This window comes from Danio aesculapii, chromosome 12 (assembly GCF_903798145.1).
Source record: "Danio aesculapii chromosome 12, fDanAes4.1, whole genome shotgun sequence".
NCBI classification, from domain to species: Eukaryota; Metazoa; Chordata; class Actinopteri; order Cypriniformes; family Danionidae; genus Danio; species Danio aesculapii.
This window is the reverse complement of record NC_079446.1, coordinates 5,829,412-5,855,784: the sequence shown is the minus strand read 5'-3', so window position 1 is coordinate 5,855,784 and position 26,373 is coordinate 5,829,412. Positions and strand designations below refer to the sequence as shown.

Genomic DNA, 26,373 nt, shown 5'->3' with positions numbered 1-26,373 from the left:
TGTTACTAATAGCAAACATGTTTAATGTTCTTAATGTTTGGGAGAGGTGGGACTCAACACCCAGAACCCCTGAAGCTAAGATTTTTAATTAACGTGTATAACTAACATTAAAAATTCTATATATAAAATCTCTTTTGAACGTTATGGTCTTCTTGAGCAGTGTTTCCCAACCTTGTTCCTAGAGGCACACCAACAATACATATTTTGGATGTCTGTCTCCATCTGAGCCATTCATTTCCAGGGTAAATGCAGGAATCCTAAAGGTAATTTCAAACCTGTAACTTAATAAACAGTTGTAGTTAAATGAATCAATGAAGCAAAACCATGCAACAGAACTTAGTTTAAACATGTCTTTCTACGCAAACTTACATTTTCCCATTTTGCCGTCTGTTTCGCTCTATGGTTTCGCTACATGTGCGGAGCGCCACATCACCTTTCTAAGTTTGTCACAAATTACGTGACATCACCCGGATAGAGAAGCTTGGCCGGATGCGCTCCGGCCTGAACCAAATCGCATGGATCGAGCACGCCGTTGTTAATATTACAAGGAAGATAAATATATTTAGCTTTTTGAAGACAAACACTTTGCACAACGCTTGAACAAAATTTAAGACCTCGTAAAATCACGATTAAGACTTTAATACCTTTTAAAGGCCTTAATTTACTCATAATTGATTGATCAACTTTAATACTATTCAAGACCGAGCAGACACCCTGATTTCAGGCTTTGGAGTCTCTTCTAATGTTCTGATGGGTTGATTCAGGTGTGTTTAAATAGGAATGGTTGAAAATGTGCACTGTTGGTGTGCTTTCAGGAACAGGGTTGGGAAAACACTGATCTAGAGCAAAGGTTCAATCAAATCTAGAAATGAATTTGAGAATTCTACAACATCAACATTATTGAACTGATTCAATAATCTTATAAATGTAAAAAAATAAAAAAACTTGTCTGCTGTTTGAGAAGAGAAATCAAATATCTGAAGCCGGCGTGATAGCAAACAGCAAAATTACTACAATGTTTTAAACGATTATACACAGATAAACATTACTTACATTACTATTCTCTTGAGTATTTAAAAATATTCCACTTGCATGCAAAAACTCCACAAACTGAAACACAAATGTCAGAGCTCACCAGAAAGCAACTGATTTGAGGGACCAATCCTTTTTGGCTTAATTTGAATGGGAATGACCTGACATCTGTCTGACTTAAACGCTTGCACATTTAACATTTGCACCTCGAGGAGAAGCTGAGAAGTACTGTTTTTAGAAGTACAGATGTGGATGATATCTCTGAGAATTGCAAAGATCCACTGCCTCAATAAGTGCTTTATGAGATAAACTTAGACATGACATCCGTTTATCACGTGAAATAAAACCCAGTGAGCTTTTCATATGTGTTGATGGCATTTATTTAGTGCCATTATAAAATGAAGCAACTTCATTTACAGATTAAAAAGTTAAATAAAGAAAAAAATTGGCCTAGGTATGCAGGAAATTCACTGCAAATGAAAACATTGAAAACAGCAGGCAAGTATACACAAGCTTATAGACAGACAAAAAAAAAACCTAAGGGAAAATAAAAAAAAAAAGTTTTAAAACTGTACACATTATATTCATTCAACGCACGTATGCAGTCTCTCGTCCTCAGTCACAGCTGCTCAAATTGCTTCACTTTCCCATACTGCTGAGAATATTGGCCTATGAGAGAGAGAGAAAACAAAATAAAGCAAATGGAGGATGAGATGCACTTCCTTCTGTTTTGCCCCAAATACACCACACCTAGAGAAATATTTCCCCCCCAATTTGAAACATTGACTAATTCATTTTTTAATTTAAATGGCTCAGAAAAACTTTACCATATACTCGGAGAGAATGAATTGACGTATAGACTAGCTGCAAAATATGTTTACACCCTACACACAATAAGAAATGGTTAATGTGAATTCATGTATCTCATTTAAATAATCTAGACTTTTCATTATTATAATTGTTATATTTATCAAATATATTATCTGTTTGTTTTTTGTCATTTATGTCTTATTTACTATATTATTATAATTTTTATTATTTAATGATTTTAGTATACTACATACTTGAAGTGCTTTGGAAATACTGTATTGAATGTCATGCCAATAAAGCAACTTGAGAAACTGGTCAGAGAAAGGTGATGAGCCGGTACCGTCTGAATGGACACAGTCTGAGTGTGGAGACAGGCCGACACAAGCGCAGCTGGAGAAGCCCAGAGCTCAGACTGTGTCCACATTGCTTTGCTGGAGTTGTGGAGGATGAGCTGCATTTCCTCACTCACTGCAGCCAATATCAGAGCATGAGATGCTTACTTCACACAAATATCTCTAATTCTACCACAGTTCCAGCAAGCCGCAAATATGGAGAAACAATTATACTGCCAATTATATTTTGGGAGAAAATGAAAAGTGTCTCCACCTAGCAGCACAATACGTGTCCTCATGCCACCATATGAGAGATAAAGGCTGAACCCCCTTATCCCTTATTAAAGCTCTCTGTCCTTATTTATTATTATATAGTTTTATTAATCTTTTTTAATTAACTTGTTTATTGTGACAACATATATTTATAATATAGCGATATATATATATATATATATATATATATATATATATATATATATATATAAATGTGTTTGTTTATTATTACATTGTGATTTGTTTTACAGTCATGCCAATAAAGCTCTTTGAGAGAGAGAGAGAGAGAGAGAGAGAGAGAGAGAGAGAGAGAGAGAGAGAGAGAGAGAGAGAGAGAGAGAGAGAGAGAGAGAGAGAGAGAGAGAGAGAGAGAGAGAGAGAGAGAGAGAGAGAGAGAGAGAGAGAGAGAGAGAGAGAGAGAGAGAGAGAGAGAGAGAGAGAGAGAGAGAGAGAGAGAGAGATCACATTCAATTGCACTTCCATTTTGTTAAGTTTTTTGTTAAGGTGCCAAACAGACCTTAATGAGTGTGTTTATTTGCACACTCTTAAACTGATTATGTTTAAGCTGATGTGTGTAATGTCATGCAAATGCATTACCCGCATTTCTTTTATGAGTAAAGTTCAAAAACAGCTCAGAAATCCATTCAGAACGGGTTTTTGCTCAATACACAGACTTCACACTGCTTGTAAATTCCTAAATCTGTGCTCTAGCAGTTTATTCATGTGCGAGGATACAAGTCACACATAGAAACAAGAGTACATATGAAAGTTATCCGTGAATTCCATCAAGACCGTCCACTCTCACCAGTCCTTACTTCAGACACACGTCGAACTTGAGGCAGTAATATTTTATACACACACACTGATGCTTTCTTGTCTTAAGTCTTGAAATTGTCTCAACTTATGCACTTAATGCAAAATCATTAATACAAAAATGGTCCTGCATTCACTACTGAGAAGCAGCGATATCCTACAACAGCACAGCTTCTGACAGATTTTCCGCAGACATTGACACGGAGCGTGCCGATACATGACTGCCGGTGAGAAATCTGGTAAACCTGGTCTCATGTAAATGCGTTTAGTTGTGTGTAGCCGGTTTACTGATATGTATACATGTGACATGTATACACAGAAAAACCAGTGTGCGGAATAATAGGTTTCTTGATTATTGTATGCATGTAAACTCACTGAGTGATTCAAACAACATACCTTTATGAAAGAAGAGAATCGTTTCACTGTAACGCCTTCGATTTTTCTCAGGTCTTCCACCTACAAAAAAAAAAAAAAAATCCATATTTCAGTATTTAACATTTCCTGAATTTCCACATAGGGTTTTTGTGATATCTATTGACTACAATAACATGCAACCGTTTTAGTGTGAGTTGACAGTCACTTACTTTGCTTTTGGATTTTTTCAGTTCAGATCTTATTGAAATTTCAATAAAACAACAATTTCTAAAAGATTAGAAAAATAGAGAAATTGGTTTTGCTCCAACAGAGCCCCCCACCACACTGCACCATTTCTCTACAATATATGATGCACATTAGCTCTGAACGATGTAGGAAAATTTTGACATTGTGATATATATATACACACACACACATACACGTATGTATGTATGTATGTATGTGTGTGCGTGCGTGTATGTGTGTGTGTGTGACGACGACTGCAGCTTTTTTGTTGTAGACCACACCCACCACTGGCACCCTATTGGCAGAAGAGGAAATGCAAGTCTGATAAAGATGACCCGTACTGACTCATACTATACCACTCAGTGGAAACGGGTCATAATGTTAAAGAAATTATATTTTTGGTATTATTGTCTAAAATATTCCAACAATAGGACAAGGGTGGATGACGCATGCAAAATATTTGAAAAAAAGTTAAATAATGAATGCCAGAATTAAGTTTAGAATATGAGCAAAACATGTGTGTGTGGTTAGCGGTCTCTTCACATCCATTACATCAGGGATTTATAGTTGGTGAAAATGTTGCTTTTGTCCAGTGTAGGCGATGAACAACTTTAAACTGAATAATTGTACATTTGCTTTTGGATTTATTTACTCTTAAAAAGTGTTTTTCTGTTTGTTTTTGCAATTAATGCAATGTCTCCTCTAGGATTTTATTCCAGCTGGGCTGCAGGCCTTTTTTTTTTTTTTTTTTTTTTTACACAGATCTACCAACTACCTGTGGCGTTATTTCAGTGACAAATGTCGTGAGTGCAGTATTAGAAGCTGAGATTGCATTTATGTTATAGCCTATAGCATGCGAATCTCTTTGCTTGCGCGCTGATTTCCTCTGCTCGTGCACAAAACTTCTTGCACGCCCCCTCAAATATAAGCCGCTTCATAAGCGCGCAGATCTTCTTGCGCGCTCTCAAATAAACGCTGCTGAAGTGTGATTTAGTGCGTTTATGTAACGAGTATGTCTCCAGCATTTATTAGAGTTGCTAGGAATATTTATGAATGTGTCCAATAGACCTACAGAGCGGTATTAATGCGTCCTGAAGTAAAGTGAAACGGCTATACGTTGTGTTTGCTGGCCTCACGCACCTGTCAGTCAGCACGTAACCTTAAAGGGTTAAACAAATGACGCACAGCACTATTACGATTACAGAAAAGTTCACGCGGTTATAATTCACTTACCTTTTAATACGTTTTGGTGCGATTATCACCTGCTATTAAAAAAATAAAATGTTTTGAATGAGAAGCTGTAATGTAGCCTTGGCGGGATGAATTTTGGCGTGGTGCCTCGCCACGGAAGAATGAATGTAGCGGAAACCATGCAATGATAAAGCAATATTATTATTAAAATTACAGCAAAATTCCCTTAATTGGGGGTTTCTTAGAGGATTCAGTGAAGTAATATTACACAAGCAAAAGTTTAGCATTTCCCAAAAATCAGCCTACAAGGACTGACTGCTTTTATACAACAGTTAATAGGAAGTAGGTTACATTTTATCATCTGTTCTGTGTGTGTCCTGTATTGCTCATCACCATACCTGTGTGAAGTCTCCATTAATCTCTCTCCAGCCCATGATGAGTTTGGCTTTCTTGTCTCCGATCTGCTGCAGGCTCTTGAGCTCCTTCAGAGAGCCCGAGTTGAGGGTCTGCAGGATCTTCTTTCTGGACTGTTCCAGTAATGCTGGATCCAGACGGGACTCCCAGTTGACATCCTCAACAGGAGGAAGATCAACACCCATGTTCTCCTTACCATCACACACCTAACAAACAGACAAAAAAAACAATCCATTTTCAAGTCAAACATCTCAGTTATAGCTCAGCTGAAAACATACCACTGCTTTTTGAAAAATACAGAATGATACGAGAGGGAACTGCGAGAAAAGGAATTAAAACGGAGCCTACAATCAGTGTTAAAAAAATAAATAAAATAAATTAATCTAAAATTAATTTAGATTCTATTTTTTTTTGCATATAATTAATTTACCTGCACATTTAAGGAATAGCTTTTCAAAAATACATTATACTATATGAAACATACCATGATAATTCAAGAAAACCTGCAATATTTTCATTCCTCTTTGGAAAGGTCTTTGATCCTAAATACTTTAAATATCTCAAAAAGACATTGTAAAAGAAAAAAATGCATTGAGGGTTTTATCTTGAGCTTTTTGGACTGATTACATTTATTTTTCGTTTTATAAACAAGGTTCTCTTAATTCGAGTAGTAGAATTTGACCAACCAGATGATAAAACAAGAAGAAAATAGAGTTCAAGTTAAATGAATAAACATTGGGTCTCATTCATACGCACAAATTTATGCACAAAACGAACTTGTACCATAAGTATGCAATAATCATGTACTTACAAACATGTATAAAAGGAACCTACAAATAATTAGATGTTATTTACTGGGTGAATGAAAAATGTCTAGAAATAAAATAAATACAAAAAAAAAAACCAATAAAAATAAATAAATATATTATTATCGTGTCTCATCTTGTTTGTAGGCATTGAAACTGTGACTGCGTCTTTAGAGAGTGAACAGAAATGTATCCTGAGTGTGATGAAAGGTTGTTCAGGCCCCGAACGGATTGAATGCATTGTTCGCTAGACGAGTCGCTTTTTTAAAACGTCTTTTTTTTTTTTTTTGCAAGGGGATCATGTCCCCACGCGCATCTCAAATAAATCGGAAAGATTTTGTGAGAAGTTCAAATGTGGATTTAAATACAACAAAAACGAATGCAACTATCATTGAATGAGATCCAGTGTTTCAAACAACAACAACAAAAAAATAAATAAAAAATTGACTGATAATTTGAATTGGATGAACAACATTTCTGCAATCTAAAAATTTTGCACACTGACCTCAGTTTGGACACGCTTCTTCTTAACCAAGGTCTGTGAGGGTTTGCAGACCACTGCAGACTGCTGTAAGGGCTGCACCTGAGAGACTGTTTAAGGAGAAGAGAGAGGTCCTTATTTAGTAAATACAGAATAAACTTGGTGCTAACATTTCCAAAACGTGCATTTTTAAATGGATCTGTTTACAATAACAACATAAAAGCCCTGATATACTTGAAAATCAATCGAAGAACAAACCGTTGTTGCATACTGAACTAAAGTATGACAAAATAAAAAAAAAACAAACGTCAGTATTCAATGCTGTAAACTGCTTGCTTCAAACCACTATACTGTATAAAATCATGTTGTATGAGCAGAGCACATGTAAACATATCCACACACTTACATTGTCTGTAGGTAAATGAAATCTTTCAAGTGGTCTGAATTAAAGGGGAGCCATTATGCCTCTTAACAAGACATAAAATAAGTCTCTGATGTATCTAGAGTGTGTATGTTAAGTTTCAGCTGAAAATACCACACAGACACAAACTGGCCCAATAAGGCTTGATCCAAATTTTGCTTTGAGGACTGTCGCTTTAAATTCAAATGAGATTTCGCTCGCAGCCTCTCACTGTATTTTCCAAAAAAATTCTCTTTTGCAAGTATGGTGTGTAAACTCGAACTGTGAAGGTTACTTCTCACTCAGAGCTGTTTATGCTAATGAGAAAGTGATAGTCAATAATGGGTGGGGCTTTCCACCTGATGACATGTATAAAGGAAGAATATTAAAGCGTTTCTACAGACTGCATTTATGAATTGTGATTATAAATAATAGAATTAATTGCTACCATTAGACGCTGGATTTATTCACACACTGCTACCGCACAACTGTGTTTAAACCCCTTATAAAAGTGATTTTTGCATAATAGATCCCCTTTAAAGGTTTTGCAAAAGTGAAGATTTCTTTAAGGGCATTGCAACCCATCACCTTTCCCAAATATTTACATTAGGACCAGGCAATTATTCAAAGGCCATTTTCAAGCACATTTTGTCAGTAAATATAATCCCAGTAAACCTCCAGCACATGCTTAATTCTCCAGCCCTAATTCACATAAAGCATTCATCAGTGCAGAACACTGGAGTACATACTGCTATAGTTATAAAATCGTCTACTATAAAAACAACAAGAAGAATAATTGGCTTTTAAAACAAGTTTAAAGTTAAAAACAAATATCCAGTTATAACTGAGTCCTTGAGATTATTTCATGACACCCTTTTTTTTTTTATTTAGAGCATCCTTAAACTGCAACAAAGTTGTTTCAATGCAATAGTGGCATCAGACTATGACTTTGAATGTAGATCAAAATCCTGCTGCACCACAGAACGACACAGCTAGCTGTTGTATACAAGTGTACTTGACAGCTTGAAATTAAAACACTTTTTTTTTAAACATGCGTAATTTAGCCTATTTTTGCCTTCGTGATGATTAAATCCACTATGATGCAACAAGGGACATCTCAGGTCTGTATCTGTGCAGCGATCAAAAAGAGAAAAAAAAAATCGTTATTTTAGAAGACGACAGAAGAGAGAGAAAACCTATTCAATCCTGCAGTTATATCTTTTCAGCTCCTCTCAAACAGAAGACAAAAGCCAGATTAAAGCAAAACCATGTCATTCTTTCATTTTTATACCTTTGATCATGAAATCAGAAATGCACCTCACTTCTCCCACTTTCTTACTTCACATGAAATCATCCAGCGCATCAGAGCTCTGAGTGATTTAAGGGGGCTGATCAGGTTCCTCAATTTTTCAATAAAGGTGAGATGCTTAAAGACAGTGTTTTAAATGTATGAAAGAAATTAAACTTAAAGAAAAATCCTTGATGACCTTTACCTCATATCTTTAAGGTAATCATATGGGCTTTGATGTAACGGATTCATTCACAGATGTTGGAGCTGCGTGATTAATCATTAAGACTCAAACATCTATCTACACAGTCATATTTCTAAGACAACACATCATATTTTATTACTTTTTTTGAGATTAAAAACACAATAAAAAAAGAGATGACTAGAAATTAGGCCTGTCACAATATTTTTTGTTGTATAATATATTGCATGAAAATATATTGCGATAAACAATACTATTGTCATTTTAAGACTCATAATGCCAGACTGACAAAATATCACCACAATGCAAGTACACTCTGCCAAAGAACATATATTTAATAAGTAATTTTAACAATTTATTAATTAGGCAAACTCATATCTGAAACAAATAAATAATAAATCCTAACAAAAAAAAGTGTAAGAAAAAAAAGGTAGAGGCTTCGATATCTGCCACCAGATCTATTTTCAGTTGTCAGACACTCACATGAAAATATATTATAGTGATTTATATTATTTTTAATCATACTGACACCTCCAATAGAGATAGTGTTGTGCAATTAGCTAAAATGTTACTGGAATTGTTTATGTATGGGTGTTATACACTCACCGGCCACTTTATTAGGTACACCTGTACAACTGCTCATTAATGCAGACTTCTAATCGGCCAATCACATGGCAGCAACTTGATGCATTTAGGCATGTAGACATGGTCAAGACGATCTGCTGCAATTCAAACTGAGCATCAGAATGGGGAAGAAAGGGGATTTAAGTGACTTTAAATGTGGCATGGTTGTTGGTGCCAGACAGGCTGGTTTGAGTATTTCAGAGACTGCTGATCTACTGGGATTTTCAAGCACAACCACCTCTAGGGTTTACAGAGAATGGTCTGAAAAAGAAGAAATGCAAGCATAAAGGTGACCTGTACCGTACCATACTGTACCACTCAGTGGAAACGGGTCATTAGTACCAACTGTAATGTTGGTGACCATGTCCATCCCTTTATGACCAGTGTACCCATCTCCAGCAGGATAACGCGCCATGTCAAAGCGCAAATCATCTCAGACTGGTTTCTTGAACATGACAATCAGTTTACTGTACTCAAATGGCCTCCACAGTCACCAGATCACGATCCAATAGAGCACCTTTGGGATGTGGTGTAACGGGAGATTCGCGTCATGGATATGCAGCCGACAAATCTGCAGCAACTGCTTGATGCTATCATATCAATATGGAGCAAAATCTCAGAGGAATATTTCCAGTAGCTTGTTGAATCTATGCCATGAAGGATTGAGGCAGTTTTGAAGGCAAAAGGTGGTCCAACCCAGTACTAGTAAGGTGTACCTAACAAAGTGGTTGGTGAATGTATATATAGATTTAATGCGCTTATCGCGAAAGTTTCACATCATTCATCATGGATGTGTAGCCGACAAATCTGCAGCAAATGCGTGATGCCATCATGCCAATATGGACCAAAATCTCTGAGGAATATTTCCAGTACCTTGTTGAATCTGTCACGAAGGATTAAGGCAGTTCTGGAGGCAAAACGGGTCCAACCCAGTACTAGTAAGGTGTACCTAATAAAGTGGATAGTGAGTGTATATTGCATCAACAAAAATAACTGAGGTAATGTCCATGTGTTGGTTGATAAGTCAATATATTGATTGTGGCAGGTCTACTAGAAATGGCTACTTGTTTCAGCAATCAACCTGAAGAATAATCTAAATCAAAGGTCTAAAAATGTAGCCATGTGTAACTTTACTTTGTGTTAATGTTATTGCTATGCTACTTACGCTAATTGTTGTTTTAAACTTGGATTCCTGACAGTCAATAAATCATTAAGTGCCTTAAAAATTATGTTTATTCACATTTTTGTAATGCACACCTTTGTGAAAACTCTTAGAAATTAACTTGTAGTGTAGCTAGTTACTTTTAGAAGTGTAGTTTGACACTAGCAGTAGCTTTAGAAGCATGAAGCTGGCCATGTCTTACCCTGTAATGGAGTAACAACGGCCTGCTGTTTGCGAGGTTTGGCGGCAGTCGACTGTTTTCTGTGTAGGGGTGGCAGATCTGTCTTGAAGAGAAGTGCATCTTTGGACTCTTTCTCAGTGGTTTCTTTCTGCTTATTAAACATGTTGGCTTTGTCCTCCAGCTCCTTCTGTTTCTCCTTCAACATCTGGAGAAACAGCAGATCAAGTATTTAAAAGTCACCCACCAGCAGTTTCAGCTGCTGCCGAAGCATTTTCTCAACAAAGCACTCATGTCTAGTTGAAAACTGGGTTACGGATCATGCAGACTTCAGTACAGTTCACAATTGGTATTAGTAATCTGACCTAATTTGCAATCTGTCCCAATATGATGGATTAACGGAGTCGGTCTCGCTGCTGCTATAGCCACAGAAGCGGCTATAGCCCTATTCAGATGGAACTAGTTTTGTTGCGGGACATTTGAGACATTTCTGTTTTAATTCTGTCCGAATCTGCCATGTTTGTCTTTTTTTCTCACACAACCACGGTAAAAATTCCAGACCAAATTACCTAACTCAAACATCACACCTGAATAGCACCTCAAATTTTATTCTAATCTTTCTAGTGCATTCAAATTCAGCTGTAAATGCTGTCCAACAGCTTCAAGTGTACAAATGTTACCTGAATTTCTTTGCGGGACTGTGCCACAGTTTTGAGCAGGTTGAGTCTCTCCCTCTCAGCTGAGCCCATCATCATCTTCTCCAGAGCCAGGAGTCTGTCCAGAACTGATGAATCTGGTGAACTGAAACATTTCAACTTTTAGCACACAAGAACATCAGATGCGCGTTCATGCATATGTGTATATATATTTATGTGTGCATGTATATGCTATATACAGCCGAAGGCAAAATTAATAACCCTCCTGTGAAATTTATATTCTATATCAAATATTTCCAAAGTGATGTTTTATAGAGAAAGGAAAATTCAGTGTTTCCTATCATTTATTTTCTTCTGGAGAATGTCTTAGTTAAGTTTAGCTGAATAACAGGAGTTTTTACATGTTACGGTCAACATTATGACCCCCTTAACGTAATTTCCCCCTATTGCTTACAACAAAACACTGTTGTCCAATGACTAAGGCCAGACAGAATCTGCTGACTTTTTTGCCATTTCTGCTGAGAACTTTGTAAAAAATTAGCAGATTTTTTTTTCAATTTATGCGAAATGATCATATCTAAAACCGTATCATATCTAAAAACATAATATTTAAAATAAATTTAACGTTAAAATGTAACTTAACGAATGTTTACAGTGCAAATCCAATTAGATCCACTTATTTGGTAAACATAGCAAGTCTCTTATATAAAACACAGAAAATATTGCTTTATACACTATATTGTAAATAAATCATATAAACATTTTAATATAATAATAATAGTAATATCACAAAATATTAGCGAAATTAATTTAAAAACAGAATTAATATAAATTTACACAAGTAAATACATAGATGGATTTCAGCACGCGCAGATTCTGTGTGTGCCTACCGATGACTTGCCTAATTATTAAAAATACTTGTACTTTAAGCTGAATACTAGTATCCTGGAAAATAACTAGCAAAACATTATGTACCGTCATCACAGCAAATACAAAAGCAGTGATGATGATGATGATTATTATTATTATTAGTGTGTTAATTTTTTATATTACAAAATTACTATAATTGTTAATAAAACTATTATATTTAAAAATCTGCTGAAATAAATCTTTTTAACCTAACTTTGAATGGATGATAACTTTGCCTTTAACTATATACAATTTTATTTATAATACTTCCTTTGCTTTCAACTGAGCTCCCTAGATTGAAATACCAAAATGTTGTTTTAATGCAGCTTAAAAAAAAAAAGGAGTGTTTTTATTAATTAGAAAGTATAATAATAAAAAAATTAATAATACATTTTTACAGTTTTGCTTTGTAAGACACTTGCGTCTCTCATCTGCAATCATCTACAACTTTTAGAAGATGCATTTTACTTTTTTTTTTTTTTTTAAGTCCAAACTAGTGAGGACCACTGAAACCCACTGTATGGAGAAACATTCTGAAATGCTTTCCTCAACAAAACAACAAACAATTTCATCTGTGATATTAACCTTTCTTTTGGAAGTGAACTAATCCTTTAAAAGCCATTCACAGCAAACAGCATCACTGAAAAAGCAGAGAGATGTTCTCCCTATTAATGCCCAACATGGCACGTTCAGCCTGTGGTTTTCGCTATAGGGAGTTTTAATTTAAGCACCAGCTACCAAATCCTGGCCTACTGCACAAAACCAGGACCTGTTTAAAGTGCTCACTCATACAGTGACCAGTTTACCAGCAGTCACACGTGCCGTCTTTACCTCTGTGAATGTAAAGCTGGTGATGGGGAATGTTCCGCTTTCTTCCCCTCTTTGGACCTCTTGTTTTGGGGCTCACCAGAACCCCCGGCCTCCTGTTCCTCTCTGGTTCTCTTTCCAGGAGCTACAAAAGCAAAATTGTGAATTATTGTAAATTGTGAAACAATATGTTGCTTCTTTTAAATATTGTAGTAAAAGCGGGATTTTTATTCAGAATCATGTTGAGCGGGGCGTTTTTGTGAAGATACATACACTTAATGAATATAAATAATATCAATTTTAAAAATGCAAAATTATTGAAATATTTTTTAATCTTTTAAGGCTGAATGATTTAAGAAAGACTGACATTCAATAATAAAGTTAAAATGACTAGAAATTAATATTGCTAAATCTAAATTAACTCTGTAATTATCAAAATTGCAAAGCTAAAATTGTCCAATGAATCCACAATTATTATTTTTATTTATATTTTTTACTTCAGTTTTTTAGGCCACGTCGCCTATGTTCTGACCTACCTAACATGAGGGGAACACTTTTTAAATAAAATTATAATAATAAAAAACTAATTAAATATTGTAGCAGAATGCTATTTTAAAAATAAATGATAATAATAATAAAAAAATAAAGGTACAGTAAAATGACAACACTCATGTCTTCATTTCTTCTTTTAAACCATAATCCATCAGGCTTTCATTTTGGCAAGTTGCTGACAAAATATATATATTAGTGGTGTACCGGATCACGAATCTCACGGTTTGGATCAAACTGCGATTTTTAAGTAACAGATCAAACCATTTTTCCGATCAGCAAAAAAAGAGGAGACAAATGTCATTTGCTTTCCATTTATGCAAAAATATTACTGCAAAAAGCATTGCTTTAACAAACAGAACTTAGAACCTGTAATCTTAATAAAGATAAAAATCAAGAAAGAACCAGCTGAAAAAAAAAGGAAAATATTCAATATGAAAAATGATCTTTGCTACTGTTGCTGATAATGCTAATATAGAAATCTAACACTACAACAGTCATATTTATTTTCAGTTACTGATTAAAATATTCACTCATAAAACTTCATGTTTCATTATAGGTGGATCATTTTTGAAAGTTTAATTCAGTGACATAATTTTGATGGTTGTTTGTCGCCCCCCATTGCTTACACAATGTAATTGCTACAACATTCCCCAGTGTCAAGTTCCATTAAACAGTGCTTTTAATCTTCATCATAAACATCAGTGTTTGTATATGAACTACTGTGATCTGAACTACCCCCCTTTGTATCTGTAAACGGTTCTCCCAGTTGTTCTGTGTTATTTGTTTGTAACTAACTGAAAGTGCAAAAACTGAATTCTCTCAATCAAATGCAGATTTGAATGCAGCGCTTTGAAGGATTAATAAACATATGCAAATCCTTATAAATTTATCATTCATATTGCGAGCGTTTTAATTGAGATCACGATCTTTTAATGTTTATTGTGCAGTTTTACACTGAATGCATTAATGCAGGCAAAACAGTGACAGAAAACACTTTTAATTAATAACCTAAGAAAGCACTTAGGTCCCACCACAATTTTTATATTATAACATCAAACATCACATCAACCGTGATCCGTTACACCCCTAATATATATATATATATATATATATATATATATATATATATATATATATATATATATATATATATATATATATATATATATATATATATATATATATATATATATATATATATATATATATATATATATATATATATATAAAATGGAACAATAAAAGAAATCAAAATTGCTTTTAGACTATATATCATGCAGCCCCCCAAAAAACAATTATCATTCAGAAAATGATATCTGATGAAACTGCACTGCTCACCAATCGTTGGGGCCAAAACAGTTTCTCGGACAAAGGGCCGATTGACAATCTGCTTAGACTTGGCGGCGAAATTAAGGGCCGAAAAGGTGTCGAAGTAGTATTTGTACTCGGGTGCGATGTTTGTGATCATGACAGAATGCGCGGATCCACCCAGAGAGTCCTGTAGCAGGCGGGTGAGTTTACTGTCTCTGTAGGGCACGCGGCCCCCGGCCCCTGTGTTCAGAGCATCCACCACCTTACTGAGCGTGAACAGAGACAGGTTGATGGCTCCACTCTCTTTCAGACGAATGCCCTGGTTTCCCGTGCGCCGGTTGTCCTCTGAACCGGCAAGATCCACCAGATAAAGCTTTCCTGTTTGCTGTCTGTGTGGCGGACCACGCTGAGACTTCACCACCTGAGAGGACAAAACATACATGTGTGTGTGTGAGACTGTTGATCTTTCTAGACTGTTGACAAGTTGCGTTTACATCACTTTAAATGTTCTAGACCAAATTTGAAGGATTTATTTAAATTAATAATGCGAATTGATATTACAGAGTATATCCAGGTGTTAGAGAGTGAATTTCAATACCTTTAAAGAGTCTTTCATACATTTTAAAACCTTATAACCACTTTTCAACCGGAAACCCTGGCGAGATTTTAACTTACAGTATATTTACTAAATATTAATGTAAGAAACTAATCCAGAACATTAATCATATACTGAATCCAAATATATTAAATCTTGCTAATTCAGCAGGTTGGCACATATGGAGGTGCAGAAACAACAGTGTTGCCTTGGTTACTGCAGTAAACAAAGCAGCATGAGGTTAAATCTAGCAGGATTTTATTGATTTCATAATCTACAAAGCATCTTTATATTCACAAATGTAATTCAGGCAAACTTTAGCATACAACCACACATTGCATAATGAAAAATTATATAAAATTTTTCTAATTTTTTAAAATTCCTCATTGATTTATCAACTTTTAATACTTTAAGACAGTGTTTCCCAACCCTGTTCCTGAAGGCACACCAGCAGTACATATTTTTAATGTCTCCCTAATCAAACACACCTGAATCACCTAATTAGAACATAAGAAGAGACTCCAAAACCTGAAGGTAATTAGTCAGGTAAGGGAGACATCCAAAATATGTACTGTTGGTGTGCCTCCAGGAAAAGGGTTGGGAAACACTGCTTTAAGACTTCTCAGACACCCTGTATTAAGTAAAAAAATATATACAAGATATACAATATTATACATTATGTACACTAAATTAAATCTATTATTGGTACAATTACATTAATTTATATAACTTATTTATATATAGTCACAAATATATTATATTTATATATACACATTTAAATTATATAATGTAGGCATGGGACGGTAACCATTTTCAAGGTATACAGTGGTTTGGAAAAGTTAAGGTTTTAAAACCACCAAAATTTTCTGTAATACCGTTCCTAAGGTGCGTGTGCGATTTTTTTATTTACATTTTTTTAGGACAACAGTATCTCCAGCAGAAAAAAATATCCAAAGACGTTGTTTTAAATTGTGAAGAAATCAGTGCTTTTTTGAACCAATGAAGACAGAAGTCAATAATTCATTTGAATTATTCAGCCTGACATGTTTACTGCTCCAAAATATTATAAATCTTTCAACTAACTAACTAAATATATTTATTTATTTATATATATTTTGTTCAAAGGGGGAAAAAGTTTTTGGTTTTTACCCAGACATTAAAAAATATATTTATATTTTAGAGCAGTAGTCACAATACCGTGAAACCGTGATATTTTTATCCAAGGTTATTATACCGTCAGAATCTTATACAGCCCATGCCTATTATAATGTAATTGTACCAATAAAACAATCTCTGAAAATGAGTCCTCTACAAGCTGTGTTTTGTAATTTTTCTGCTTTTTTGAAATGTATAAATTATAAGCTATGCTTCCACACCCATTTACTCACATTTTGGATTATCCCATAAAAAAAACTGCTTGATAGAAACGCCAAGATGCACATCAATTTTGAAAACGTGCATTAAAAATATGTATAAGTAGGATAAGCTTTTTTTATAATAAAAAAAACATTTGCATAAACGGTGATGAAAACACACCAAATAAACTTCAATATGTGAATATGTGAAGAAATATTATAATAAACTTCAATATGTGAATATATATGTGAAGAAATATTATATTATAATAAACTTCAATATGTGAATATAATATGTGAAAAGTCATGTGGTTTTGTTATGAGATCATGCGATGATAAAAACTGCAAGTCCTTCATGCAATATATTGATTTAGCATATTTGGATTTAAACACAGCTAATGTGAATATATCAAAATTGGCTGTAATCAAATGAACAAATTAAAAGTAGCAATTTAATCTTTTGTTTAATTTAATTAATTTTTTTATTGTTTTATTTGTTTGCGAATCAAGGAGATTTACACCAAAGTGTATCAATTAGAAACATGATCAAACTAAAGTTATTCTTATACTATATTATATAATATTTTTATGAAATATTATAGCTTTTATTCAAAAATTATTACATTTACCAATCTCTTAAACCACATTTGTGAAGGGTTGTTAATGAACTGCACAAAAAATTCAATAATTCTGCCATTTCAATAGCAGTCTGGAAATGTATATTCAACAATCATAATTGTAAATAAATGTACAACCATTGTTTTGAGCTAAAATCCTTTTTTCTCCACATTCTGAAGTAAACCGATGATTATAAATAATAATTCATTGTGAAAATCCTTTATAATACTGACATAAGTGTTCTCTCTCTCGAATGCACCCAGCAGACACAGCAAAAGTCTGTGGTTTTTCATGAGAGACAGATTTAATTTCAGCACCAGCTACCAAATCATGGTCTACCACACAGAGACCAGGACCTGTTAAAAGTGCTTATGGAGGAGCAGAATGAAGAGAAGTGAGAAGATCAAACCTTTATGAGGAGGATGGCGTGACTGCGGCTGGAGCGCTGGTTGAGTTTAGTTGAGGCCGTGGTTCGGTTGAGACTCGCGGGGATGAAATGAGTGTCAAAATCAGCAAAAGATGAGAGCGGAGTGTGCGTTAACCCGGGAATGAGGATGTTTCTGTCCTTGTCTTCACGGATGGGCAGGTCCTGGGAACCTGGGGACAACAGATCCAGCACCTAAAGAGAAAACAAAAATCAATATTCCAGAGCAGCGCTCCGATGAAAAATGAATTTAATGAAATTAAAATCAAGTTTTCTTAGATTTCAGTACCAGTATTGTTCGCGTTTATGATATTTATAAGCCAATGTGCTCCAAAAGAGTGACAAAATTCAAGTTTAAAAGATATAAAACTGAAATAAACATATAAAGCTTGTACATTGTCAATTCTGCCTAAATGGATCAACCATTTTATTCACGTCACCTCATACTTCAGTTTCTCTTAAAAATTGTGACCAATCGAATGCCCTCTTGTGCATATGACATGCCCCGCCCCCTGCAAGATGTTTTACATTTGATAGGCTTGAGCTCAACCACTCTCACTGGCAGAGTAATGATAAAATAACACTATTGGCTGTTTTTGAAAGGGGAGGAGCCACACTGTCCAACCCTCTTCATTTTTCAGTTGATATTACGTCAAACATGAAATAAAAAAAATGCACATTTAAAAGCACTTCACGGGACCTTTAACTATGTGTGTGTACTTGTTTTTATATCCTGCTGGGGACTAAATGCACACAGATGCATGGGAACTTGTCACCATTAGGGACCAAAATGGAACTTTGAAGAACTCTTCGGAAATCTCATAGACTGTAAAATATATGGACGGAGCATCCGTTACGTCACCCATAGGTTTCTGAACACTGCAAAAGCTACAAGTAGGCGCGGCCAACCGTCGCCATTTTGTTCGCGCGTCAACGCACCCACGGCGGGATACCAAACAAGGGCAAAGAGGCGGAGAGTGGGCGGAGCTACAGACGCCTGCTGACACTTTGCTTAGACCTGACAGACAGACTTTACTTTGGGAGAAACGCTTGATACTTTATTACCTGCGACTCGTTTGTGTTCTGACCACATGTGCTTGGCTGTACACTATATCAATAAAGTGTTTAGACTTTTAAAAACACTGTAGTAATACAGTGAGCCACTAAACATTGTTCTTATGACGTTTTTCAACAGGAGGAAAACGGGAATTACTTCCAAACACTTCAAATATATTCTGTGTTAGTAAATGCAGGACTATTGATGAAATCCAGCACAACACTGTATGACAGCGCTTCAGATGACTGTTCTAGAGCCTACAGCTAATCAATCTGTCACATTCTGGAGTGCTTTACGGGTCTAAAGAAAAATATTAATGATAAATGATCTTAAATAAAACAAATACATTTATAGAGATGGTATACAAGCATATAACTTTACTCACATGGGAAACGAGGCCACGTGAATGGTTTGTGAGCACAATTAAATGCACACAGCATCCCATATCATCTGATAATTGTAAGAAATAAGTCCAAAAGGCAGCTGACTGTGTAAAGCCACATAAAACAGAACAAAAATACGATGAATATGCCGAGATCAGTGGCTAATCTGCCGGATTCAGCTGAGGTGAAGTGACGGCGACCAGCGAGACCTAGCTGTCACTCAAGTGGCCACGCCCTTAATTATGCAAACTTAATATAACCTAATATAAAGGAAATGGATGAGTTATAAAAAAATTCACCCCCCTCACAGTTGTCATGGAGGGTAATAATAGCTATATGAACCAAAATCGTTCTTTGTACCAGGCTGTAAACACCTTTTTTCTGCTGTAAATTTGGCCATTCTAACAGTGGGCTCAATTGCAACTTGCTCTATTATGGAGCCAGGACTAGCGGAATTTTGATGAATTGCAGTTTCAGTTACTTCCGTATTGGCTTCCCGATAGAGAGCGGGAGGTTGCCGCTTGGGAAATCTTCAGATTTCAGACATTCTCTCAGAAAAGTAAATGCTTCTTTAAGTTATTTAGATATTTATATTGTAAAAACTGAAATAAAGAATTTTTACAGCACATGCAATTCTTAATATCAAAATTTTATGAATTACTGCTCATTTTTAGGCCTTATGTTTAATAGAAAATTAGCAATTATGACCCACAGAAACCCTCTTATGCGTCACTGAAGCCTGCAGTAACGACTGCTAAAAATTTTGTTTCGCAAACATAGTAATAAAATTACATTTGTCTAGACATTTACAAGGTGTTTTCCCACTATACCAGTGAGTCAATTAATTTTTTTTTTTTGTGAACTATCCATTTAAATTAAACAGCAGTAGAGCAGAAGACTCTTTTCAAATCCTCATGCCCCAAACTTTTGAATAGAATTACAATTTCCACAGTGAAATCTAAGCTGCTCCACCTTTTCATTGTAGATTTCCAAGTAAGACATCCCAATGGAGTACTCCCAACCATCTTGATCTTTTTTCTGAGCTCCAACCAGATTGAAGACCTCCTTCACAGCTCTGGGAATAACGCCTGGCTGCTCTTGACTGCCCAGCATGGTGTGGGTCTTTCCTGATGTGAGGAACAAGAATGATTCTAACAATCGTAAACGATGAAGAGACCGGTGGAAGAGAAGAGAAGTCCTCTAACCTGCTCCAGTGGGTCCGTAGGCAAAGACACTGGCGTTCTGACCATTGAGGATGTGTGGGAGGATTGGCTTGACGGAGGTCAGAAACACCTCCTGCTGTGTGGTCTGTTCACCATGAAACACATCGAACCTAAAAATACACATGGATATAGATATGACCCATGTGAATTAGTCACTGAACAACCAATAACTGCATTATTTGCTTAATTCCAAGATTTATGGATGCATCAAAATTTCAGCTCCTAAAAATGTGTCAAATAATGGCCCATTTCCACTGATGGGTACGGTATGGTTTGGTACGCTTTTATGGCCGTTTCCACTGTCAAAAGGCGAACCGAACCGTACAACTTTTTCAGCACCCTTTCGAAAGGGTCTAAAACATGAGAAAGGGTACCAAAAGGCGGAGCTAGACGCGCAGCTGAACGCTATTGGTTTACAGAGATACGCAATTCGCTTACGCAACAAACCAGAATGAAAACAAAAAACCCGCCATGTTTAAAATACACAGCGAGTTTACGGCAGAATTACATATACATATAAGGAGCCATGGTCGATCTAGGCTCAAACAAACCTTGTCGTTGTCTTGATGAACAGCCACAAAAACACAGAGTAGAGCAGAATCTACCCTGTGCCTCGTAGTTTTTTTACGAGGCAGTCTGAAGTGCGAGCGGTTTCGCTTTCTTGCTTGCGTTCGCCGCGCGTCTATATCTGAAATAACAAACTTCTTGAGCTGATGATAATAACCTGTGCTTGATTATTGATGTGCTTTTGAAACCCGATCCTGTCAGACACTGACAAACGCGAGAGAAGTGCGAAAAAACAAAGGAGAAGCCGGAAAAAAGGAGCACATTATTTTTCAGCAAACATGAACAAAATGCCATGTATAACTATTATCTTCACCTTTTTGACTAATATGAACTGGGAATGACGGAATTACTCTCTAACAGAGGTTACATGTGCTGCTGAAGATTACACACACAAGAGGTTTTCACTGACTGTATATTTTGTGTTGTTTTTGAACCTAAATAAGCACTAAATGTCTGCTATATGTAGTTCTTCTGTAGTTGGGAACATATCGGAGACTGTAAGGGGCAGTATGTGTTTATATATGTTCATTTATTTAGTTATTTAATATAATTACAAACGTTACAGTAGGCTGTCATTGATCTGCAGTTATAATCAACTCATGTTCATAGAAAAGTTAGTAATGAACATTTCTACACAAGTATTTATGTGTGTAAAGCATCTGTTTTGAGAGAAGTGCTTTTTATATGATATGCGAGCGACCTGTACAGCTTTATTGTACACATTTCCTCGAGCGAGAATGACGTCGACTGAAACTTTGTCATACAAAACGGTACACTCGGTAGTGGAAGGGTAAAAAGGGTACCCTTGGTAGTGGAAACGCAAGCCTGATGAAGGTGACCTGTACCGACCCGAACCGTACCAGTCAGTGGAAACGAGCCATGAGTTTCAGAAATTATTGACAAATGTCAATGTGTTATTAGCGATTCACTAATGGTGGATTTTCTTTAAACTAAAGATTACACACACACACACACGCACACACACACACGTCAACATTTGAAGCGAATCAAAAATATATATATATTTTAAAAAAATCCAAGGACAAGAATAGGTGTTGTTTAATAATTTTAAGACAAATTTGATGAAAGGTGATGATCCATTTCAGATGTTGACTACTGCACATACATGTTTATTTGTTTATTTTTACTTTGTATCACAAAGATTGATCTTTGACCGGCACTAAAATAAGTGTGTATTCATTTTTTAACAATATACAGTATAATAATTGCGCTAAATCTGAAAAAAAAATAAAAATAAATAATAATAATAATATTTCATTCAACTTAAAAAGGGCCTTGTGTCTCTCCCTGATAATCCAAACAGGCACATGAAGAGCTTGTGGATTTTCTTCAAAGAGAGCTTTCATATCAGCACCAGCTACCAAATCATGGCCTACTGCACTGAGACCACGACCTGTTAAAAGTGCTTAGAAATAAAACAGGAGAAAACTGAAAACTTTCAGCATTAATACTGACTGGTACTGAAGGGTCTCAGTGGCGTTCCTCCAGTTGATAATCTCCAGCTTCTGTGGTCCCAGACCACGCACACAGGAGCCTTCGCTCTTCTCATCCTGCTTGTCCATGTAGGGTCTCAGGCGGACAGCCACCCGAACCCGAGAGGTGCGTTTGGATCCAGCAGCTCCATCGCTCACAGCAACGCGCTGCGCCATTTCTGAAAGCCCAAACATACGCTTTAAACGAAGTACAGTTGGTCTTATTTTCGCACATTCCTTCATTTTTTTTGAACAGCAACACGGTCCCTTTATATGCATGCGATTGATATTTCACTTTATATGCATGTTCATATGCTACAATTATTTTCTTTGTTCTCTATTTCCCCCTGGGGATGCTCATCCCAAGGCCTCTAGAGAAGAGGTGCCCAAACGGTTTCGTATGAAGGGCCAAAGCTAAATATCATTGATAGCTGTGGTCTGAAGAAAAATATAGGCCTACCAAACTATTTTACATTAAAGTTACCATGAGTGACTTCTTATTTTATTTATTACTTTAAATTAAAAGATAAACAGATAACATTACTTTATATCCTAATAACTAATGCAGTATAATCTTTTAAATAACTAATTGCAATAAAAACCCGATAAAATCACATTTATAACACAGCGCAGTTCAATGCTGAATACATTAGTCAAGCAGAATCTGCCTTTGACTTGATTCCCTCACCAGTCTTCTATCCGTCGGGTGACAGTATGTATATTTTGAACTAAATCTGATTAAATGACACCATTTAAATTGAAACATTTAATTTTAGTCAGCTTTTTGTAGCTTAACAATACAACAAACAAACAAAAAAAAGGTTAAATTAAATTTCTCTAAACCATCCCTATCTTTCTCCCTCTCCTCACATGGGATGGCGGGCCAAATCAAAGGTTACTATGGGCCAGCTTCGGCCCGCGGGCTGTAGTTTGGGCATTTCTGCTCTACAGACTGTGCAGCTGCATTGATGGGATTCAAGACCATTGAAGAGACGATGCCAAACATCTAGGACAACAAATACACTTCAATAAACATGTACACATAGACATCTCCTATATGCTATAAAACTGCAGGTTAATGATTTATGTATATAAGAACTTAAATTTGATTGTAACTTTAACTTAATTTGATTAATGGAAGGGGTAGCATGATGGCATAGTGGGTAGCTCTCACACCACAGCATGAAGGTAGCTGGTTCGAGCCTCAGTTTGGTCAGTTGGCATTTCTGTGTGGAGTTTGCATGTTCTCCCCGTGGGATTTCTCCAGGTGCTCCGGTGTCCCCCCCAAAAAGTCCAAAGACATGCGTTATAGGTGAATTGGGTAAGCTAAATTGCCCGTAGTGTTTGTGTGTGAATTGAAGTGTATTGTTTCCCAGTGATGGGTTGCAGCTAGAAGGGTATCCGCTGCATACAACATATGCTGGATAAGTTGGCAGTTCATTCTGCTGTGGTGACCCCAGATTAATGAAGGGACTAAGCCGAAAAGAAAATGAACGAATGATTAATTGAATAGTTTGCACGTTTTGTAAAGCTGCTTTGAAACAATAATTATAGTAAATATACAAATAAACTTAAATTGAATGTACTCAGATGTGTAAATATGCATGTATATGAAGAGATCTAAAGCAATCTTTTTAAAAAAAGCCAGCTTCCTTTGTTTTGGTTTATTAATTTCACTTTTATGCCAAAGAAAAGGTTACTTTTATTGATTTAGGTTAATGTTGGTTTTATATCTGCACATTCGTTCATTTAACTCTCTCTATATTGTTTACCATGCTAATTTGAATATTCGGTCAGAATTAGCATGCAAGTGTGACTTCAAAACAACATTAACACTATTTAATTGACTGTAAACAGTGTTGTACTTTAATAGTCATTGGCTGCTTATACGATTTCCCAATTTAGAATTTTCAAAGAATATTTTTCTGAAATTATGTTATTAAGGAGAAAGTCTAAATATCCGAATATAAAACCAAATTTACCTCTATTTTGTATTGAGTGAAGTTACGGAACAAACACAATAGGCTGAGAAAAAGGCTCATTTTAGAGGAAACTTACATCCGCCACTTTGAGATATTTTGCATTGAGGTAGTTGGTTTTATATTCACACATTCAGACTTTCTCCTTAATAATATAATTTCATAAAAGTATTATTTGCAAATTCTACATGGTGAAATCATATTAGCAGCCAATGACTATCAAAGTACAGCATTGTTTACAGTCAGTCAAGTAGTCCAAAGGTTGTTTTGAATTCATATTTAAATGCTATTTCAGACCCAATTTTCAAATTAGCATGGTAAACAATACAGAGAGCATTAAATGACCGAATGTGTGAATATACAACCAACTTTACCACAATGTTTTTTGCATTTGAACTCTTCATATATTCTGAGCAACGTTATTGGTGAATTTATTCTGTCGGTGTTATTATCTATCATTCATTTGTGAATACTGCTGGAATTTATGAATTTCTCTTTGTGATGAATAAAGTATCTAACTTATCTTCATCTAAGCTAGCGTACCACGCTAACGCTACTTTAAATATTCGGTCTGAAATAGCATGCAAGTAACTCCAAAACAACATTAGCACTCACTGAGTCTGAACAATGTTGTACTTTGGTAGTCGTTGACTGCTATTATGCTTTGCCCATTTTTAATTAGCTAAGAATACTTTAATGAAATTATATTATAAAGAGAAAAGCCGAACGTGCGAACATAAAACAAGCTTTACCCCCGCTCGTTAAATATACATCACAGATATATAAATTACAGCTTTTAAATATAACATCGATTATTACTAATAATAATACTAATATTTAAACAAAATAACGTTACAGCTTTCTGAATGTGTATCCGCTCTGAGTGCGCGCGGCCGCTGAATTAAAGGCCTGACGGGGTTTTCCCTTTCAAAAAACGCTTAACAACCACCGCTTTTTACGTAAATTACATCAAATTTACCTCTTGACTTGTGCAGCTGCTAATCCAGGTCTTTAACTGTATACAATCCACACTCAGGCTTAATGTGAGTGTGTTTTAAAAAATTCTCAATTCAATGCATTACTACTTCCGTACAAACTCCTTGACTATGGCGCCTCTCGGGTCAAGCACGGTTATTTTCAAAATATATAGTCTCCGCCCCTTTAGCTCATTTTAACCAATCAGCGCATCTGAATTCAGAAAACTGAGTTCTTCTTCAGAGATTTTGCAATGGAAACAGACAATACATACTGCCATCAGTCGGTGATTCGGTGGAAATAACCTCGTTCTCCATCAATCCTCCATTTCTGAAATCACATTTGACTGTTTGACAAATATATTTGAATAAAAAATAAGCAAATTAATTCAACGTCCCCGTCAGCGACATCACGTGATTCAGCTGAAATCTAAAATACGTCGTATTTTCAATAAGCCTACAAAAACAACAATCATCAAAAATTGAGTTGTCAAAACACTTTCAAACAATTAGACTTTTTTTTTCTTAGATATTGTTTTATCCTTATATTTAGTTTTATTTTATTTATTCCTTTAAATATTACTCTTGTCAAAACTCAGCCACAACACACAGATACTAAGACACTTTGTTAAATGTTCAACTTTATCTATAAAGAAGGTTTACACTCTCACTTTCCTGATATTTACAAAAGTAATATAGAAAAATATGTTTCGTGTTAAATGCTCTGGTCCTCCAACATTATCATTTTATAATCTAGTTTGACAGTCATTTCTTTCTTTCTTTCTTTCTTTCTTTCTTTCTTCTTTCTTTCTTTCTTTCTTTCTTTCTTTCTTTCTTTCTTTCTTTCTTCTCTTTCTTTCTTTC

At 35.5% G+C, this 26,373-nt stretch overlaps 1 protein-coding gene and 2 non-coding genes across 3 annotated transcripts; all 3 read right to left on the bottom strand.

The window, feature by feature from the left end:
• Positions 1 to 1,396: 1,396 nt before the first annotated feature.
• Positions 1,397 to 25,658, bottom strand: kif22 (kinesin family member 22). Its single transcript, XM_056469913.1, has 13 exons — positions 25,515 to 25,658; positions 22,540 to 22,735; positions 20,479 to 20,606; positions 20,246 to 20,400; positions 17,819 to 18,028; positions 14,869 to 15,262; positions 13,003 to 13,123; positions 11,287 to 11,407; positions 10,631 to 10,814; positions 6,777 to 6,862; positions 5,450 to 5,671; positions 3,657 to 3,716; positions 1,397 to 1,701 (listed from the first exon to the last, which is right to left on the bottom strand). Exons 2-13 carry the CDS (start codon positions 22,731 to 22,733, stop codon positions 1,672 to 1,674), a joined length of 1,905 nt encoding a protein of 634 aa, XP_056325888.1. The 5' UTR covers positions 22,734 to 22,735; positions 25,515 to 25,658; the 3' UTR covers positions 1,397 to 1,671.
• On the bottom strand, positions 17,645 to 17,781 carry LOC130239067 (small nucleolar RNA SNORA30/SNORA37 family). The gene has a single exon (XR_008838671.1). It is a non-coding gene; the product is annotated as a small nucleolar RNA SNORA30/SNORA37 family (small nucleolar RNA).
• LOC130239068 (small nucleolar RNA SNORA30/SNORA37 family) lies at positions 22,358 to 22,493 on the bottom strand. Its single transcript, XR_008838672.1, has one exon. It is a non-coding gene; the product is annotated as a small nucleolar RNA SNORA30/SNORA37 family (small nucleolar RNA).
• Positions 25,659 to 26,373: the final 715 nt, after the last annotated feature.

Excerpts from the sequence above, each read along its gene's own strand:
- kif22 (XM_056469913.1), bottom strand. The coding sequence starts at position 22,733 with ATGGCGCAGCGCGTTGCTGTGAGCGATGGAGCTGCTGGATCCAAACGC. Across the intron at positions 15,263-17,818 it reads ACGCCATCCTCCTCATAAAG|GTGGTGAAGTCTCAGCGTGG; the intron begins GTTTGATCTTCT and ends TTGTCCTCTCAG. Across the intron at positions 11,408-13,002 it reads CCAGCTTTACATTCACAGAG|TTCACCAGATTCATCAGTTC; the intron begins GTAAAGACGGCA and ends GAAATGTTTCAG.